Source organism: Molothrus ater, chromosome 5 (assembly GCF_012460135.2).
Source record: "Molothrus ater isolate BHLD 08-10-18 breed brown headed cowbird chromosome 5, BPBGC_Mater_1.1, whole genome shotgun sequence".
NCBI lineage: Eukaryota > Metazoa > Chordata > Aves > Passeriformes > Icteridae > Molothrus > Molothrus ater.
In genome coordinates, this window is record NC_050482.2 from 48,331,200 (window position 1) to 48,350,962 (window position 19,763).

Sequence of the window (19,763 nt, forward strand, 5' to 3'; positions counted from 1 at the left end):
GTATTGCTTTTATTTTGTTGCCCTTTACTAGATTACATAGACAATGAACAGTTGTCAATTTTTTGTACATAAGCTTATTGTGAAATTAGTACTTTTAAAGGCAAAAGAAAATGATAGTGTGTTGATACTTTTCATTCTTTTTTTTTCTACTTGTGGGATAGAGTATGTTGTAGAAGTTGGTACCTTTAAGATGACCAACATAAACACTTGCTAGGAACATCACCTGTAGGTAAATGCCTAGGTAAATGCCCTTTACAGGGCCACTGTTCTAAAATACTGTGTTTTCTCATGAGAAGAAACTGTCCTTCCTTTAGCTGCTTTCATTGGAACATCTTAAGACCAAAACTGGTAATAAAAATTTATCCATGCTAGGAGATTTCATCACTTTGCTTTTTCTGTAAGTTGTTATTACAGAACTCAGTGAAATGTCATTTTCATTTTAAGCTCATGTGTTCATTAAAATGATTCTAAATTTTGGGTTTAGTTGAGGCTTACTTGTAAAAATGCAGATTTGTAATCCTATTCCGTCTGAGTCTTTTAATTCAAATAACTACAATATCTGAGTTGGAGTCTGATTCAAAGTGCTTTCTATACTAAGTGTTTTGTAGTAGATAATTAGAGAACTGAACATCAGCATATGAAATTACTGTATATGCAATGAAGGCATGATTGTTAAACAAGAATAAGCTGATCTAATATTAGGGGAATTAATGTGATTTGGGAGCTGTTGTAGCTAAAATGTTCTGGCTAATCTTGCATTTTTATTTTAAAGCTGCAGTGAATTTAACTTCATTTTGACATTTAGCGTGGAGAGATTATTTTCCTTTGTCTTTTCCTCTGACATGTGCATACACACCTCTACATATGTATGTATGCATTTTGCTAACCTGACTTCTTAAGTTTGGGGATTCTTACATATGAATCTTAATTTTCAGAATTCATTGTTTCTCTGCAACCTCTTTAGAAATAATGTTCTGTTAAGACCCAGATTTGCAAAGGGGAGAGGTGTAACACTGTACTTCTGAAGAACTTCAGATCTGCATTGGATAATTTCATATTACTAATCTAATAGAAGATATTGCATTACGTTGTGACTGTAGGCCCAGTGCATAATAAGAAAGGAGATCAAGGAAATTAGCTGTAAGGCTGATGAGAAAAACATTATAGATGAACCATATTTTTATGTCTGAATCTGCAATATAATTGTGCTTGCTTAGCAAATGAGCACTGGGAAGACTTCCTAGGTGGATAACTGGATATTCATTAATAGTTTAATATACTTCTCAACAGAGCAACACTTAACAGGGAATAGTTGATTTTTATACCCTTAAAGAATACAATTCAGATCTTTAAAAATCTTGAAGTACTGCTTCTTTTTTTTTTTTTTTTTTGCATAGTCAACAGCAGGAGCATCACTACTGGCTAATGCCTCACCTCTGACTCTCATGGCATCACCCCTGTCTGTGACCAGTCAGAACGTGACGTCTGCACCATTAACTCCTTTTGGGATGCTGGGTGGCCTTGTTCCTGTGACTGTGCCCTTCCAGTTTCCCTTGGAGCTGCTTGGCTTTGGGACGGACACAGCTGGAGTGACAACCACCTCGGGATCTACCTCAGCGGCTTTCCACCACAGCCTAACTCAGAGTGAGTGGAATTATGACACTGTGCTAAAGGGAAAGATGCATCCTTAAAATGGAAATTGAGTAGTGAAGCAATAAAGTCCTCAGACACATAAAAATCCCTACAGGAGAGTAAATGGGATTTCTTCACTGGTGAAAACTTTCTTTACATAATACCTATATGTTATAAATCACCTTTGAAAAGCTTAACTTCATTGTTATATTCATGGTATATGTTTAGTTTTGAACATACTTTTTTGGGTTAACTTCTAATACCTTATTTTTAGAAAGGAGTTTAAAAGTCTTCAAATGTCACAGTTCAAATAAGAGACTTAAGGTGATTCCTCAAAGTAGCTTTAACTCAATAACCTCAGATATCAAACAGCTCTCTTACAAAGAACTGTCAACCACAATGGCATTTACTTTTTCATGCTTATAAGGAAGCTATTTATGTCCTTAAGCTATATGAAATGTTGGTCTTTCTGCCAAACCAAATTACATGAAGAGTTGCATCCCAATAGCAAGGCATGGTCCTTGCTCTGACATTTGACTAACTGTATTTGAATAGGTTTGTCTTTGTTGACGTATTCCAACCATCAGAATGCTATCAGGTATTTATTCTTTGTTGTGGAGATAAGCTACTACTGCTAGACTATAAAAACAAAAACTTTATTTCACAGAGACTGCCTCTCTCCTCAAGATTTATTTTTTATCTTTGTTCTCCCTTTTTTCCCTCCAGACTTACTGAAGGGTTTACAGCCAGGTGCTCAGCATGCAGCAACGCTGTCTCACTCACCTCTGCCTGCTCACTTGCAGCAAGCTTACACAGGTAAAGACATGATATATTTCTTATTTTTAACTTATTTTAACTTAAAAGTCAGATTTCTGCCTTAGACTGAAATATAATGTACATCAGTACTTAGTTTAGAGAAGACACAACACAGGACGAACATTGGGAGCAGCTGGCAGAACGTACTCTATTGTAGCAGTATTTTTTGGAACCTGAATGATTTTGTTTTCCCCTACTACTCTTCAATATCAGGAACAAAAAAAACCCAAAAATTCCAGTACTTTACTGCAACAATTCTAGAAACTGAAGTGTACAAATTCAGCTAGTGGGGAAAAAAGGAATAGTACTTACTGGACAGTAACATGATTGTTTATAGGCTGCATAAAATTTTTTCCCACTAAAAATTTTCATTTCCCCTTTGAAGGAGAAACTGACCTTCCGGCTAAAAGCTTTTTCCATTGTTGAAGACTATATTCACATGTAAATGGTGGGATGGTTTCTTAATGGAATGTCTGCTTTCCTTAGGAATTTTATGCTTGATAGAAGATATTTTTATTGAGAAGAGAAACTTGAAGCAGAGCATTTTATTTTTCTGTTTGTAAGGCTTAGAGCAGGAAAATTTTCAGAAAGCTTTAGAGGGTGCATTTTAGAGTGTACACCTTTCTTTGTCACCTGTATGTGTTTTCTGGGGGCCAGGAGAAGGAATGGGAAGGGTGGCAGCTTGGTGGGCATTCTTCATTCTTTATTTGAGAGGTTCTCAGTACCAAAAAAAAACTGGGCAGTGTTTTGGTATGAAGCTTGATATATAAATAATGCTATTTCTAATAAATGACCTACAAAAAAGAAGCAAAGTCTTCCACTCAGTAAAGACCATGTACTTTTTGGTGATGCTAAAGCTGAACCTGCCAAATTCCTGTCTCTCCTACTGCAAGTTACAAAAACAAAAGTTCACTCATGCTTTTATTCTTCCCTTTTGTTTCTGTCTCTCAACTACAGATGGAGGCCAAAGTAAAGGGGACACTAAGTTACAGCGGAAAAACCAGTGACTTCTGGACAAGCAAGGGAGCTGACGCAGTTCTGGTTGGCTGACAGAATCTGCCCAGTTGGGAAAGTGCTTATTGTCACAGGGCTGCTGTTTCTGTCAATGTTTACATATTCTGATCCTAAGCACTGTGGTGAGAGGAAGAAGAAAAATAAAACAATACTTGATCAAAGAGAGAAGGAAAAGGAGGACTGGTCCTCCTGGTCATGCAGACTGGTCATAGTTTGATATTGCCTAAAGAAACAACCTTTTTTTATCTGCTCTGATTGGCTCTTAAAAGAAATTGATCGTCAAACCCACAGCAGCACCAACATTTTGTTTCTGGGTGAAGTCCAATGAAAAGTGGAAATGGTGAAAGGTGCTAGAATAGGTTTCTCCATTCAAGGTGGAATCATCCACTTCCTTAGTGCCCAAAGTGCCCAGTATAAGATTATGTGTAGGTCCTGAGTGTACTACATGGTTGTGGACCAAAGGTTATGTAGAATAGAGATGGTGCTGGGATACTTTGCATTATAATTAAACCTTTAGACAAAAGCAGTTTCTGATAATGGGCATTTATCCAGCTTTAGAAGGCTGTTTGGCTTTAGGGAGCCTACAGATGTATGCAGTCTCAGTAGAGAATTGTCTTCAAAAACAGATCTGGTACATCAATATGTGAGACACAGACTATTTGATTTATTTTCAGGGTTTTTTTAATACAAAAGTTCTTATTTAAGGGAGGAAGGGGATGGAAATTCATTTACATGAAAAGAAACACACATTTTATTGGTCAGACTAGCATTTCTTTCCCACATTTTTTTTTAATCACACTAATATTTCAGTATTTTCATTTATTAAACTTTCTTTTACCTTGTGCTTATTTGCTACTGGAAAGATGCTCTATTCATGTCTTTCATGAACCAGAACCAGTTCTTTTCTCATTCTCAGGCTTCATCCTTTATCTAACTCCTCCCAGAAGCCATGCATTATATTGATTTGCTAGTTAAAGAAAGCTGATTGTGACCTATTCCAGAGTCAGATTAATACTGCTTCAGGCGTTAGCCAAAGAGGAGTCGTTCAAAAGCGACCAGAGGTGCCTTCTCTTCTGGGGGCTGAATGGGTTGTCTCCAGCATTTCCAGCCCCTGCTGGCCTGGGGAGTTTGACCTGAACTCTTTCTTACATGGTAGCACAAGACTGCAGAGCTGGCTTTGTTGTTTGCTTTTGTTTTGTTTTGTTTTTTTTTTCTTTGATAGCAATACATCAACCAGTTCACATGTAAGATTAGGAAGCATCCAGCACGTGTTGCACTTTCGACACTAGGACAGAACTTTGCTGTTGAGTCCCTTGAGCTGTCAGATAAAAGGTGAGAATGGCAGAAACTAAAATAAGTCATAGGGAAAAGGAGCAAATAAATCAGTATGACGCCCTTCTCCTTCAACCCTGGAACATTCCTTTGACCAGAGATGCTGAAATTTTTAGTAGATAGTTCTTCTGGTAGTTTGACTCGGAGACTGAACCAGACACTGCTGGTTATCTCACACCTTTAGAGAGACTTTGACCCCTGAATAATGACTCTTCAATATATTTTGCTAGATTACTTAGAGCTTGCAGGTTTCTTTTACATGTGATTTATTTTTCTTAGATCAGACAACAATTTCTTTTCTATTTAGAGCTCATTTTAATTTTATATAAATATATATGCATAAATTTAAAATAATATATATTGTGTATTTAGTATAAAAATGTTGGGTTGAGCTCAGCAATAAATGTTTTTGCACAACACTTCTGTGAAAGACAGATTGAATTAAGATGCATTAGTTCATTAGTTTCACTCCACAGCATCTGCCAATTAAATGCTTTTGAGCTGGCACTAATGTTTTGTATGTGGTGTGTTGATCAGACAAGCTTGCATCTCCATCGAGGTTTAGAGTTGAAACACAAACACTGTGTAGACCCTGGCATTAATACTGCACAAATTCTGTCAAAATACCATAAACTATTTAGAGTGCAAGCTTCATCTGATATTTTTTTTCTTTTCTCCAGGAAGGGTTGAAGGAAGCCAACTTTGTTTTTTAAAGCCCAACAGTTCTGACAGGATGTTAATTCTCTGAACTGTGGCAAACCTGAGAACTTAAACAATGCATGTAGCTAAGGGAGTTGTGGCAGTGAGCCATTGGGCAGCAATATAAAGGACCCCGTCCTAAGAGAGTTCTACCTCTTCTGTGTTTTCCTCATCAAGGCATCCCATTCAAATTGTCATCTTTTGTCTTCATACTTACTGAAATTTTAGACTGGGAGACTTGGAGCCCTTTATAACTACAGCACAAATTCCCTTTCAACATTCCTTTCTTTCTGGAAATATGCTTCATCTTCGGTTGAAGAGTATCCTCTCTAAATCTTGAGGGCAGGAGTAGTCCTACCTCTGTGTCCTATTGAGCTTCTCAGTCTTGGGAAACAAGTAAACTAAAACTTATTGTGGAAATAGATACTAGGGTGATGAAAATAAAGATGACCATACATTGTTTGTGACATCAGTTCAAACAACCTACAGCAGGTAAATCTTTTCAGTCATTATACTCCTGTTATTCATTATGCTTCTGAGTGTCTTTTGAATGAACAACACTGGAGATGGGGACCCTGTACTTGCTGTTTTCTATTCTGCTTGGTTAAACCTAGCAAGGCCAAATCAAAGGAAGTAATAGGGTGGTTCCCAGAGACCTTTGCAGGTGGCATAGACAGAACAGGAAAGATAACTGCAACAACTGCAACGTTTGAATGCAAAATTAGGTTAATGTTTTACTATCTTCTGCACAGCAGCTCTTCTGAAGACATTTCCCCCCCCCCCCCCGCCAGGTTTTTACTACTTTTTAAGGGCCTTTGTTAATAAATAAACTGTAGTTGTACATACTAAATAAACCCTCAGTATTCACAAGCAATAAGAAAGCCAAGTAGAGCTGTCTTTTCCGGCAGTAGGGCTGAACTTGGTTTGGGGATTGTGTATGAGCTAACGTGTCAAGCTCTCTGAAAGCCCCAAACAAATGCAAGCAATAACTTCAAACATAGGTTTTAGATGTTGAAACTGTCTGGGTAGTATTCCCTGCTACATGATCCAAAGTCCCAAAAACCATGGTAGCTATGTGAAATCATTAGAGACTCTTGCAAAGAAAGAAGGCAGGCTAGATGAAAAACAGGCTGCAGAGTTTCCTGATACCTTGGACTATAACTGCAGTGTTCTCCCATTCCAAGACACAAATGGCCTAAGTCACTTTGTCCAGCCTTCTCTGTTGATTAGAGAAACATGTCTAAATACTGATCAACTGAGTCACAAGTGCGGATGCTGTGGGTTTCACATCTGTTTTCTGCTAATCAGAAGAAACTTTTAATTACCTGGGTTCTGCTTTGTGTTTGAATCTGATCAAAGTTGTCTGATGCATGGATTTAAGGGTGGGACAGGTGCTAAAAGCCTGTTCCTTCCTGCAGTCCCATCACCTGACCCTTCCTCCACACTCCTTCTCCACTTGGTGCAAGACCCTTGAGGACATGAAAACAGAGAAATCTGCAACTCTCCCAAGCTGCCATCAGTTGTGCGAACCAGTAACCCTCTGGGAGTCACCTTGGACTCCGACTAACTTTATCACATTTGCTGCTACATTCATAAAATGAACTTTTGCCTGTATTTATTAGCAAATTTTAATCTAGTTTACAGGGGTTTTTGTTTTCTTTTGATTAGTTTTTGCCCACAGTTGGATTAGAAGCGTTCGGGTGTTTGGGTTGATGGGTTTTTTGTTTTGAGTTTTTTGTTTGTTTGTTTTTGAGTGAATTGGTGAAAGCACAGTGGTCCCTCTTCAGCTTTTGTTCTGGATTTTTTTTGAAGATGGCATTGCAGGGAAAACCTACAGCCAAGCCAAACTGTGGAAGGCTTTCTCCCACACCTAACTTTCATCTTTTGCTGAACTGGGGGGAAAATCATTAAAGGGACACTTGGTTTTTTGTTTGGGCTTGTTAGTTGTTTTGGTTTTGTTTGGTTTTTTTTTCATAAAATGAACCAGAAAGTTAAAGCATTAGGCAAACAACTGATTCATTAACACTTTATGCAATTTTAATTTTATAGAAATTTTTAAAAAGGTTGGTAGACTTTGATTGGTCCAAGCTCTGGTGAAATGGCTGTTACCCTTCATGACTTACTTGATTCAGGCCTTTGTCCTTTGTTTAAGTGCCTTTTTTTGTTTTTTTGTTTTAATTTTATTTCCCTACCTTCTTTAAACTTTTCTCAGCGATCCTGAAGTGCTGGAAAGCATTTTGGAGGAAAATCTTAAGCTTGCCAAGCTGGCTTTATGCTGTTAAACTGGGGTTTTTTTCCCTTTTGTAAAGAAAAAAAAACCAAGTGTGTAATGTGTGTAACTTCATAGCTGCTGTACTGTGGCATTGGTTCTATGTGCTTGTGCATTCTCTCTCACACGTGCACACACACACACACACACATAATACTCCTGAAACCTGTTCATCTTTCTCCATTCTCCTGGCTCTGTTAAATGCTACTTCAAGATTGAACATTTGTGCAAAGATGACAGTACAATAAAAGAGTGTGTGCATGAGTGTGTGTAAATGTGCACGAGAGAAAGGAAGTGGCTAACGGGAATGAAACTTGTTGCATTTTTCTCTGAAGAAATTGAATTTATTGAATTTATTTCTTAATTAGGTCATAAGTAAAATGTTATAGGCCCTTATTAATTACTGGACTGCTTCACACAATCACTGAGTCTGAGGCAGAGATGTGTGGCTGACAGCCAAGGAGCTGGGGGGTAAATAAAGTTAAAATAGCAGCTTGCAACATATTTGAATTGAGATTAACTGCAAGAATCTTGTGTGCAGCTGGTCATATCTGCTTGACAAAAGTTACTGCAAGGATTTTCATAATTACCAAAGTTGTCACTTTCTACCATGCATCCTGTGTAAGAATGAATTTGGTAAAACCTGCAAGAGTGCAGCTGCTAATTGAGTTTAAAGCTAGCTATGCTTCACATGCTGCCTAAGTCACTTGTCATGTTGTACTTTTAGAGTTGTACTTTTCAATTTGTTGAGATTTCATTAGTGGTTTCTTCTCTTACTGTAATGAACAGTAAGTTCATGTGTTCTTAGCTGCAGATAAACCCTCATAATAGTATCTGTGCTTGTTTCCTTCTTCTCAGACAAAATTAGCTATCTGCAATAGATGATCTAGTGATTTTAACAGCTTTGTGCTGAGGATCTATCTAACTTATGATTATTATAAACATGAATACCTGAAATTAGCACTTCATTTGTGGACCAAGTGCTAAACTTAAGGTAACATGCATATGCATCACTAGACTGTTCTAGTTCTGTGATGTGCTTCCCCTAGGGAAGATATAATTTTGAGTTGCAATATGAAAAGGAGGCATTTATTTTACAGAGTTGGAATGGAATGATGAGTCCTTCATGGGTGGAGAACCAGTGTGAAAAGCAGAAAATATGGTACCAAATATGTTCCTGTGGCAGAGAAACGCTTAACTCAGTTCTTGGCTTGTCTTCACATGTTCGAGTTAACCCGTTAGGCAAACTATGCCATAAGTGGATTTCTCCTACCAATCTAATGGTGCCAGTCAAAGATAGGACTATTGCTGGTAGCTCAGCCAGTTGGAATGGTAGTTTAAGGTGCTTCTTAATCTGTCTTAGGTGCATCAGTGAAGTTACTTCAGTGAAGTTTACCATATTCACCAATTACATTGTTTAATTCCTTTTGAACACATGCTCTTCATCCTGGGCTGATCTGTGGGATGAGGAATCTACAGCTGGTGATGATGGCTGACTGTTGCAGTCTTTAACAAATGGCGCTGTTGTAAAAATCTGTGTCTGTCTACTGCTTAAGAAATCACTGCCAAAATAAGCAGCCAGAAGTATGCTTACTGGGCCACTGGAAAAATAACTGTTGTGTAGGGGAATGCTTTGTTTGTGGAAACTTCTGGTGAGGCTTCATTGTCCTTTTTCTATGATGCAGTGATCCCTTGCTGCTGTAATAGCCTTTTGGGGCTCTAGAAAGCCCTGGTGCTGCTGTGAGTTATGCTGAGAGATCAACATGGCCTGGAACTGGCCCAGAACTGGGGAAGTACAAAAATTCCCTGCTACTGTTTTTGCACACTCCTAAGTAAAACTGCTAATCTTGTCAGTAGTCAAGGATATAGTCCTGTCTTTTGTAGCCATTTTTGACAGCTGTAGTTCTACCCCAACCACCACCATGTTTTGTATCTAGAAGTGTGTGTCAGTCTCTTCCATTGCTGTCATCTCCTGCTTAAACAATAACCATTAGCTACTAAGATTTTCTTTATTGTGAAGTAATCCCAACCAAGCATGTACACTATGTTTGGCTCCTATCATGTGCAACACTTCAAAGGGTTTTTTGTTTCTTCCTAGCAGTGTGTGCAGATGTGTTTTATCAATAAATAGTCATATTTGCTATTGTCTAGTACCAAGAGAAAAAGAGTGGGAGAGAATAAACCAAAACCAGTCAGAAGATGCCACTATCATAGGCCAAACTGAACAGTTGCTGAGGTAGACAGAGCTTCATTGAGACTTAGCAGATTTCACCAGAGTGGGGGAAGAAACTTTTTTGTGTTCTCAGCTTTTTCCAGCTAAGGCCTTAGTTTGATTAGTAGTCACTAATATCAACTATGCAGATAAGTATTTACGTGTTTCAGTGTTACATGCATCCCTTTCCCCAGCTACCCCTCTTAACACATATTGAAATTTTACCCAAAGAAAATGGAGTATTTTTGAATGTCTGTAATGCAGAACTTTTTGCTAACATGAAAAAAAAAAATGTATTTTAAAAAAGAAACCCTTTCACTGGTGCAACACGTAGTGTCAAGTGTCATGAAGTTGCTTGAGAGGGAAGCTAAAATCACTTCTTGTGACAGGTTTTGGTCTGAGAGTTTTGTAGAATAGTCAGCTCTCACAATTGGATTAAGAAGCTGCAGAAATGTTTTTTAATGTACAGATTGGATTTGGGAAGAAACTCATGAGACATCCCAGGTTTCTTTCCAGCATCAGAAGTGAATTAAAGTAAATTCTCATTGAAATGAAGTTGCTTCTAAACAAGGGGAGTTACCAGCTAAATTAAAACTAAATCCCAGTCCCCAGGTATTTCTCACTGGTCTTTTAGTCTTGTTGTATGTACCTACAGATAACAATTTAGCTCAGAGGTGAGAATTGTAGTATGTGTTTTATTGCAGGTGATTCCATCATGTAGCAATTAGTAACATGTTCTTGCATAGTTATCAAGATCTGTACTAGAAATAGATGGAGAAATTTTATTTTTGGACTACTGTAAAAAAAAGAAAACCAACAAAATTAACTACTACTTTTTATCCCCCAAAAGTCTACTGAGGAGCACTATATTTTAGCAGTTAAATTAGTATCCTTGTTAATGTGATTTGTCTCTTGTAGTCTTTTACTGAGAGTTAGAAGCATTTAATGAGTAATCCTTAAAAAGTTGCCATTCTCTAGCTTAAGATCAGGTGCTTATAATAAAAGGGCATCTGTGATGATAACTTCTGATGATACAAAATCTCTATGTTCATTGGGGGAAAAAAAACAGGTGAGGGTACAAGTCCCTGTAGGCCTGCCTGTTAAAAGAGGGTCAGTGAAGAGAGTGCCCTGCACAGCTAATGGCAGTGGGGAACATCCCCTCAACAGCAGTTTGGCCTCCGTATCCTTTGTTTGGTGTAACTTCTAATCTATATATATATATATATTTTAGCAAGTTTGGATACAGTTTAATTCTACCTGACTTGCTGTGATCCCCTAGACAACGAAGGGCTGAGAAACTATTTTGCCTTCAACTGGGGAGCTCAGAATAAAAAGCTGGAGGAATTTTTTTTTTGTTATTAACACATGTTAAATCACAGCTAGAATTCTTTGCATTCCTCGGCTTCAAACAAAGGAGCGCACAGTTACTGGGAGATGGCAAACCTGTTTGAGTTGGCGATTCCTGTGATGCTTTCCTCAGTCCAACATGAATTTGTACAAGGTCACCTTCCTCCTTTTAACACTTGAGATCATAGGGCTTAGCAATGGAGAGAGGATCCCAACAGCCTTGTGCTTACCTGATGAGCTCTCCAGGGAAACTGCCCCATTAAATGCTCCCCTCTTGTGACAACAAGCCTGAACAACCAAATGCAGCTACATTTGGGTGGTAAGCACCACTTTCACTTGGATTTTTTAGGGAGGTGTGTTCCAATAACTTCAAGGGATACTGTGTTTTCAATGTGTGGTTTCTTTCCTCTCTCCTTATAAAACTGGACCTGAACACAAGTTTTGAGTTGTTGGGGTTTGTTTTTGTTTTGGTTTGGTTTTTTTGTAATAATCTCAGGACCTGAAAGATTGTAGCATTTAGTGTGTCTTAAAAATGATGTACTGTACCAGCCATGGATTTTGTAAATACACCTGTCTCCCTTTTTTGTATTTTAATTTTTTAAAAGTGTGTAAGGCTCTTTGCCAGAGGAACTGGTGCCTGCTTTATCTCCATCCTGAACTGAAGCAGGAAAAGGAAGAAGCTGCTGCCTCAAAAGCCCGCGTCAGTTCCAACGCGTTATAATATTGTTCTGGTCAGTTTAATGGCTGTTAGTCTTTTGTTAGTTGGGAAGCTGGTTAGTTCCTTGCACATTCCCAGTTGTGGCTAGCAGAGCCCTGTCAGGGAGGCTAATTTTAACTCTCTTCTGTGTGACTACTTGACGTTTTCACTCCTTCCAGGTACTCAGGTTTCCTATCCCTGAGCAGTCCAATGCTTTCAGAGGTCAGGACTATTGGCCCTCTGTGAGAATAACTGGAGAGCACTTATCAGTGCTCTGATCCAAACACAGTCATGGGGTTCGTATCCTGCAAACGTTGCAGGGAACGCTGCCTTCACCTGTTCCGGAAGGGACTTGCCCTTTTCTGCTTTCCTGAAAGGAGCACAAGCTTTTTTAGGCAGCAGACTTTGCTCTGGGATCCACCCTTGCCGGCAGACCCCTGTTCTGCAGTAGGAGCCTTACTCAATTTGGCGTAGCTGTTCCCTGTCCCTGACTGCGACAGGCTTTTTCATGAGTGTACTTTTCTGTTTTTCTATGTGTCACGTGTCTGTGCTGTATTAAATAAAGAGGAATGTACATATTAGCCCTGTTTCTGTGATTTCTCACAAAAATAAAAATGGGGAAAGGTTTCACTTGAAGGGTTGGCCCTCTTGGGGCTTTTTGTCGGGTTTTTCTGTTTGGGGGTGGGGGCCCTCCTTCGGTCAGGGCAACCAGCCGAGCAAGGGTAACACTGTGTGCCAGGACCAGCGCTTAGAAACCGCAAAAGGTTCGTTGGGGAAGGAAGCCCTTCCCTGTGGGAACACAGTGTTTTACGGAGCTGCAGCCAAACGCCGTTGAGGGACCGCGCCCCCGCCTCGGCCCCGGCTCCCAGGGGGCCGCGCGCAGCCGCGTTGGGCGGCGCTGCCCAATCACTGGCCTCCGATACATGCCATAAAAGGAGAAGGGGCGGGGACAGTGGATAACTAAGTGCATAGACACCCTCCTCCTGCGGCAGCCCCAGTGGCCTAATGGATAAGGCATTGGCCTCCTAAGCCAGGGATTGTGGGTTCGAGTCCCATCTGGGGTGGGTATTTTTTTCGCATTCGAGACGTGCAGCCTCTCCTCACGTCTCTGAGCTGCTCGCTGTCTCGAGTCTGCAGCTCCTGAGCTTCCCTCCCGGGCGTCCCCTTCGGGTACAGCGGGACCCGAAGCGTCTTTTAAACGGAGACCCCAGAAACTGGCGGGGACGCGCCCGCGGCCAAAGCGGGTTTCCTGCCGTGTGATGCGCCTCTTGGACGGCTCCCGGTGCTCCCGCTGCGTTACCACAGGCCCGTTACGAGGCGTGGACCGGGCACGCCCCAGCCTCGGCGCTCGAACCCCAGCACTTCACCAGCGCCGATTGCAACGGCGCGAGAGGGCGGCAGAGAGTAGGAGGAGGCGATCGCTCGCTCGGCGTTCGACTGCCCGCACTGCCGGGGCGCGAGGGCGAGGCCCGGCGGCGGCGCTCGATTGGCCGGCGCGCCGCGCGCGGCTCGGAAGATGGCGGCGCTGGGAGCCCCGCTGCGCACCCTGCGCGCGCTCCTGCGCGAGCTGCGCCACGCCGCCGGCCGCTCCTATCGCGACAGCCCCGCCTATCGGCACGTGCTCGCGGCCTTCCGCGCGCACCGGGTATGCGCCGCCTTCCCCTCCCCGCTCCTGTCCCCCCGGCAGCTCCCGGGGCTCGGCGAGGCCTCGGGGCCGCCCTGACCGCCGCTCCCCGCAGGTGACCAGCGAGAAGCTGTGCCGGGCCCAGCAGGAGCTGCACTTCCAGGCCGCCACCTACCTGTGCCTGCTGCGCAGCGTCCGAGAGCACGAGGCCCTGCACCGCGAGTACCACGGCAGGGGAGAGCGCTCGCCACAGGAGGTCGCCGGGCTGGTGGGCTTCAGACTGCCTCAGCAGCCGGGAGGGAAGGGCTGAGGCGGGACTGCTGTGCTCAATGTTTATTCCTCAATAAATAAATATATATCCGAGCTACTGGAATGGCCTGGGGTCTCTAGCAGGTGCCTTTTGTCAAGTTTAGGTTATGGCGTGAAAGCCGTAACTGGAGACAACCAACCCCTTCTGCCTTCATCAGGCCTCCCAGATGCCCACCCCGACCTTGTGAACGTGTGTCCTGACCCGTCCAAGGGTTGACAGAGAGGTGGTTTGTAGTGGAAAAACATGTCAGCCTTCATGATGAACTGACGAACTGCTTGTCTGAGGGGTTGCAGGCGTTCGTGGTTCCCCCACGTGATTCAAATGCGGTAGGTGAGAGAATTTGTCCAGTGTTTACTGAGGCATTTCCCAGCCATATTCTGCGTATGTGGAATTCCCTACTCTCCCAAGAACAAAGGTCTCTTCTGTGGAGCGTCTGTGGGTTCTGGTGAGCACTGCAGTAGCACAAACCTCTTCCACCTTAAAGATTTTTTTGAGTTTTACCATGGCGGTGAGTGAGCAGTAGCGATTCAGAGAGATGAATTCTTAATGAGCTACATGTTTCTCCCTGTCCCTGAGAAGTGACTGCCAGCTTCCTGTGCTTCCCTCTCCCTCTGAATCTCAGAAAACCTGAAGGGAACTGACTCTAGGCAGTCACAGGAGGTGCACAAATGGGACTCACCTCACAAATCTGGAGCAGTGAGTTTCTTTTTATAAAAGGCCTTGAGATGTTGCTGTTCACAAGAGAGTGTTGTATTGTGTGCAAGATATGTAAGAAATCTATAACAAGAAGGACTTTAAATGGCTAAAAATGTGAGGTTTATCTGGGGAGAAGCTTGAGGCAACTCCAAGAAAATTAGAGTGTGTTTGTTGGGGGTTTTTTACTGCCAGGGAAAACAAAGTGTTTTGTCAGAAAAGCATTGCAAAGAGAATCAGTTCATCTGAGTCTGTTTCTTCCTTCCCTTGTATTAAACCCTTGGGAATGGTTTAATCCCCACAGTATAGTGGATAGGCACAACAGATCCTTAAAACAGGGAAAATTTGGGCTGCTTAGGTAAGGCAAGGAGATGTGAACTACAAGTTTTAGAGTTCTGTTGACCAGAATTCCAGTTTGCAAGTCTCACAAGTTAAATGGTGTTTTTTTTCCAAAAGCCTTGATATAATGGGTGGAAAAGTATCAACCTATTTTCAGCTCAGTAGATAAAGTTGTGGGATGTCACCACACACTGAGAATGGCTGTGACACACTGCTTGTTCAGCATTATTTAATGAAAACCGCTGCATTCTGTAGTATATTGCTTGAGAAGGGAAATTAAAAAATAAAATTAGAAAAAAGAAAAAAGTGATCATTTGGCCAGACACAGATGCTCTTTAAAGAGTAGAAGGAGCTAAAGTATGTATGGTGTTGGTGTAAATAATCACTAAAAATTCTAAATTTCCCCTAAGCATACCAAGGTACCTAAACAGCCACTTCTAACAAGCATTGGTGTCTCTTCCATTTACTTCCCCTTCAATCCAACGTGATGACTAACAAAAGTAAATTTAGATTTTAAAGAAAAAGCAAAGCCGGGACATAGTCTAATTAGCTGAAGAGCACTGGGTAGAGAATCTTTTCCTGAATGAGTTACAGAAGAACATCTTCTCTACAAGTCCTTCTGAAATACAGATAATTGGGGTGAGGGGGGTTATTATTAGGGGAGGTTGCGTGTGGCCCTTTTTCACTCGTGTGGAGCTAACCTTGAACACGACAACGCCTGGGGACGATTACAACTGATCTTTGTGACGGGTTTGGGCACTAGATGGCAACACGACGGTTGACAAAGAGTCACAAAATGCAGGCGTTAGAATGGGAAAAATTAGTTTGTTTTTTTTTTTTTTAATGGACCTTGGTGCCCTGTAAGTCGAATTATCAGCCAAATAGCCTCAGTTTTAAGGAGGTTCTCCAATTAGCGGGGTATCAGAGTAACTTATCTCACCACGACTGTACCCATACTTGAGGGAGGCAGGGGCCGTGGCAGTGTTGCTGCACGCCAATCCAAGAGGGAATTGTCCCCAGACGGGAGCTGTCCCCACGCTGCGCTCCGGGGCCGCCCGGGACCCCAGCCGCGCCCGGCGCCGCCGCTGACCCGGAGACCGTGACGTCACACCGGCCACGCGGCCTTTCTGGCCAATCAGCACGCCCCAAGGGCCCAGACCGGCGGCCCAATCAGGAGCTTCGGGGCTTGGTGCGTCACTGGCCGAGCGGCGCAGGACGTGGCCAATGTGCGAGCGCCAAGGCCCGTCCGTGCTGACGTCGCGGAGCGGACGAAGGAGCGCAAGGCGCGTGCGCGTGGGTTTCCGTTCCCGCCGGCACGCGCGCGTGGCGGGCGCGGGAGGGAGCGGGAGTGAGGGAGCGTGTGGGGGCGCGAGGCGGCGGCACCGGCACGAAGCGAGTTTCCCGCTCCGCTTCCCACCGGGAAAGCCGGGCGGGGGCAGCGCCCGCTCCCTCCCTCCCTCCGCGGCGGCGGGGGAGCGGCCCCGCCTGTGACGCGAGGGGCAGGGCCGAGCGCCCGCCGCGCCTCGGGCCTTGTAGGCCGCTGTCGGCGTGACTCGGCCGGGCCGCGCCGGCCCCCCCCGCGCTCAAGATGTCGGCGCAGGCCCAGATGCGCGCCATGCTGGACCAGCTCATGGGCACGTCCCGGGACGGTAAGTGCTTCCCCGGCCGCGGTGGGGCGGGGAGGAGGGGGCGGAGCCGCCGCCGCCCCGGAGGTCACGGTGGTACCGGCCGGGCCGGGCGGTGTTCGCCGTGATTGGCAGGCCCGAGACCCGCTGCCCGCACCCCCCGCGGGGCGGGGCTGTCAGGACCGTCGGCGGCGGGGTGGGGGGAGCCGGGCGCCGCCTCCCCCCGCGGAGCTGCCGGCGCCGGCTGCTGTCCGGGCGGCCGCAGTGGCGGTGCCGCTGTTATTGGAGATCCGCTCCTGGCGGTGTCCGCGGCGCGCACCCTTTCCGCCCGGTCACCATACAGGGGCACACACGCTTGAGAGACTCTGATCATCGAGGGGAGGACCAAAAAAATCCCCCCAGACCAACAGCCCCTTCAGGAGAGCAGGGTGGGGTTTTGTGTCGTTACAGAGTTGTCTAAATTGTGGCCCGAACCATCGTGTTAGCCAGCAGGCGGGTATGGCTGTTGCTTTCTGAAAGGCAATGGGAGATTGACCTAAGTGGACAAACTGTAAAAAAAATAGCGCCCTAAACAGCCAAGTAAAAGCTTAACGTCCGGAGGCAGTCATTCTCAGAGAGAGATAGGAGATGTACGGTCAGGTTTCAGGTCGCTCTGCGATCATACAGTGGAGAGTATTGCTGCGTAAAGCTTTCTGCAGTTTTTGTCGGAGTGCATGGCGATCAGCTTGAAAGTCTGAACCGGCGCTCGCCCATAAATCCAGGTAGTTGGGGGAGCTGCTAGAGAAGAGCAGTTCCGCTTAGGCTGTGCAGTTCTTAACTTGCAAACAAGAGAATTCTGCACCCGAGGGTAGGCAGCAATTAGAGGTAATTTAAATGTTCTGCATGTGGTACTCATACTCTGTACTCACTCTTGCAGATGTGTTATGTTTGTGGAATTAACTTGTTAAATTAATGGTTACCTGTTCCCCCGTGCGCTGACTAGGATGTGGAAGTGGGACGTACCTTGTATGTCCTGGTCATCTCTGGGTACTGGGCTCATGTGAAATGACAGCTTCTTTTAGTATAATCTAGAATTTTGAAAAATGTAACTGGTTTATGCATACTCCTTGTATCGTGAATGCTTTCTGCAGAGTTCTAAATTACTGTTCTGTGAAAATTGTCTTCCAGAGTAAGGCTGTTTAGTGAGTTGTCATCATACAGGATCTAATTTGGGGTGGTTTTGTCTTGCTTCAGAAGATTTTCCAATACTTCCTGTTGTGGCTGCATATGTCTGAGTGCTTGGCAAAGTAACATTGTGCTTATGGAACTCAAGTCTTCCCAGTGTTGGCACCTACATCGCTGTCTCAGTGCTACCCTAACATTACACAGAAGTTTTCAGGCGGGTGGAGGAGCCGTTTCAGTTTCTGAAAGTTTCTGTTGGATGATGGGAGAAGAGTGTCATTTACTTGAGACAGCTGCCCAAAAATGTTAAGTGACTAAAATCTAAACCAAGAATAGCCATTTCAGGCTATATTTTCTCTGGCTTTGTAAGAAGGCAGTTATTGTATTGATAATTGTATTCCCCCCCTCCTGCTCACCCTGTAATTCCTAAACCACATGTGCTGAACTGTTCACAAACTAACTGGCTAGAAAGGAAGCATTTAAACAAAATGGGCAGGATGGGGAAGGATAAGGAGAAAAGATGATTTGTAAAGCTGGTTTCCATGATTGGATTGAGGATCTCTGTGTAACACCATTCTAGTTACAAAAAAAAAAAAAGTCCAGTGGAGCTGGAGCATCAGCATCATTTGTACTGAATTGTACACAGGGATTGAAAATGAACCTTTTTTTGCAGAGCTGGTATGTAATAAATCCAAGGCCAGGCTCAAGGTCATTGAAACATTGCTAAGCTTGAGAATAGTGGGGTTTGTGGTCGTTAGGTTTTTTTATATTCCTGTTACCTTTGACAAATAGTCTATTTCTGTTAACATGCAAATTGCAGCTTTTCATTAGAATGTGTCAATTTTTTAATTTCTTGGTAGGTCAGAACTTTATTTTCACCACTTATCCCCATTGCCTTTGATTTTGCTCTCCCTGGCAACACATTAGAGTTTAAAATGCAATAGAGTTTCTGAAAAAATAATCTTTCTTGGGCAATGTTTTTGTTTTATAATATTCAATATTACAAACGTGCTTTTTAGTTTTATACTTTACAAAGTCTGGCAGGTCTTTTTGTCTTGGTCGAGGTTTTTTTGAGAAGACTAGAATATGAAGGCTTAAAAATCTTACCTGTTTTAGAAAAAGTAGATCAAACATTTGATCTCGTCGGTGGGAATAGAAAAAACTCAGAGGTAAATTTAAAACCAGCAGTCGTGCCTGAATATGTGTAGCGGTTTTTTTCCCTTTTAGGTTTTAGTATCATTTGTAGAAAATATGAACATGCTCTGAAAATGATTTTGAAAATTCCACAATCAGATGCTCAAACATGGTTTTAGGAGATGAGCTGTATGCTGTAATTTGTGGGACAATGTGCATACTCATTATGACTGGTGTCCCTAGGGCCAGAAAGGAAAAGCCTGGAAGGTGTAGTGATTAAGTGTTTTTATAGATTTGCTGTTAAGCTCTGAGAACACCTGGAAAGCACAGTTCCTATTGATCACAGCGATTCAGAAAATACCCACAAGGCTGTAAGAATATTAATGAAAAATCATCTGTGCTAGAGAGGAGACTTCTCTGTCAAACGGGGCTGCCGAGCATGTGGCCACCCAGAAGCGGGTGTGCTGCCCCTGCCCCTGGCTGTGCCCTTTCCCAGAGGGCCCTGTGCTTGTGGGCAGGGACAGCTGAGAGCTTCCCCAATTCCTTGGCAGCCTGCTGCCTCCCTTGGCTGAGTTTGGGCAGCAGGATGGATGCACTTGCAGTCACAGGGCATCGCTGGCTGATACCTGCCAGGATGTGGGGCTCGGCAGCCTCTTGGCAGCTGCCAGGCCCAGTGCTCCCTGCTCCGTGCCTGCCTTTGCTCATGTGACAGACACCTGACAGAGAGTGGAACTGAGGGGACTTGGCCGGTGCTTCTCAGGACTTGTCAGTGAGTTGCTGTTCTTAGAATACAGCTGGGTTAACTGAAAAGCAGTTGGGTTGGTGATGTCAATGCAAAGAAATGTCTGAATGGCAGGAG

The 19,763-nt window shown here is 43.6% G+C and overlaps 3 protein-coding genes and 1 non-coding gene across 5 annotated transcripts in view; all 4 read left to right on the top strand.

The window, feature by feature from the left end:
- The window catches only part of UBN2 (ubinuclein 2), a 51,933-nt gene extending 39,334 nt beyond the window's left edge, over nt 1–12,599 (top strand). Inside the window, 3 exon segments of the mRNA XM_036400503.1 lie at nt 1,398–1,644; nt 2,359–2,448; nt 3,406–12,599. Of these exon segments, the coding sequence (XP_036256396.1) occupies nt 1,398–1,644; nt 2,359–2,448; nt 3,406–3,455 (387 nt within the window). The 3' untranslated portion in view covers nt 3,456–12,599.
- Nucleotides 12,600–13,009: 410 nt separating this feature from the next.
- Nucleotides 13,010–13,082, top strand: TRNAR-CCU (transfer RNA arginine (anticodon CCU)). Its single transcript has one exon. It is a non-coding gene; the product is annotated as a tRNA-Arg (tRNA).
- Nucleotides 13,083–13,490: 408 nt separating this feature from the next.
- Nucleotides 13,491–14,006, top strand: FMC1 (formation of mitochondrial complex V assembly factor 1 homolog). The gene is made up of 2 exons (XM_036400769.2): nt 13,491–13,663; nt 13,758–14,006. The coding sequence occupies exons 1-2, from the start codon at nt 13,535–13,537 to the stop codon at nt 13,950–13,952; spliced, it is 324 nt and encodes a 107-aa protein (XP_036256662.1). The 5' UTR covers nt 13,491–13,534; the 3' UTR covers nt 13,953–14,006.
- Nucleotides 14,007–16,323: 2,317 nt separating this feature from the next.
- The window catches only part of LUC7L2 (LUC7 like 2, pre-mRNA splicing factor), a 29,961-nt gene continuing 26,521 nt past the window's right edge, over nt 16,324–19,763 (top strand). For both annotated transcript variants that reach the window (XM_036400764.2, XM_036400766.2), the window contains exon 1: nt 16,324–16,633. In XM_036400764.2, coding sequence (XP_036256657.1) covers nt 16,573–16,633 — 61 coding nt within the window. In that variant the 5' untranslated portion in view covers nt 16,324–16,572. The remainder of the gene's footprint in view (nt 16,634–19,763) is intronic.

Excerpts from the sequence above, each read along its gene's own strand:
- FMC1 (XM_036400769.2), top strand. The coding sequence starts at position 13,535 with ATGGCGGCGCTGGGAGCCCCGCTGCGCACCCTGCGCGCGCTCCTGCGC. Across the intron at positions 13,664-13,757 it reads CGGCCTTCCGCGCGCACCGG|GTGACCAGCGAGAAGCTGTG; the intron begins GTATGCGCCGCC and ends CGCTCCCCGCAG.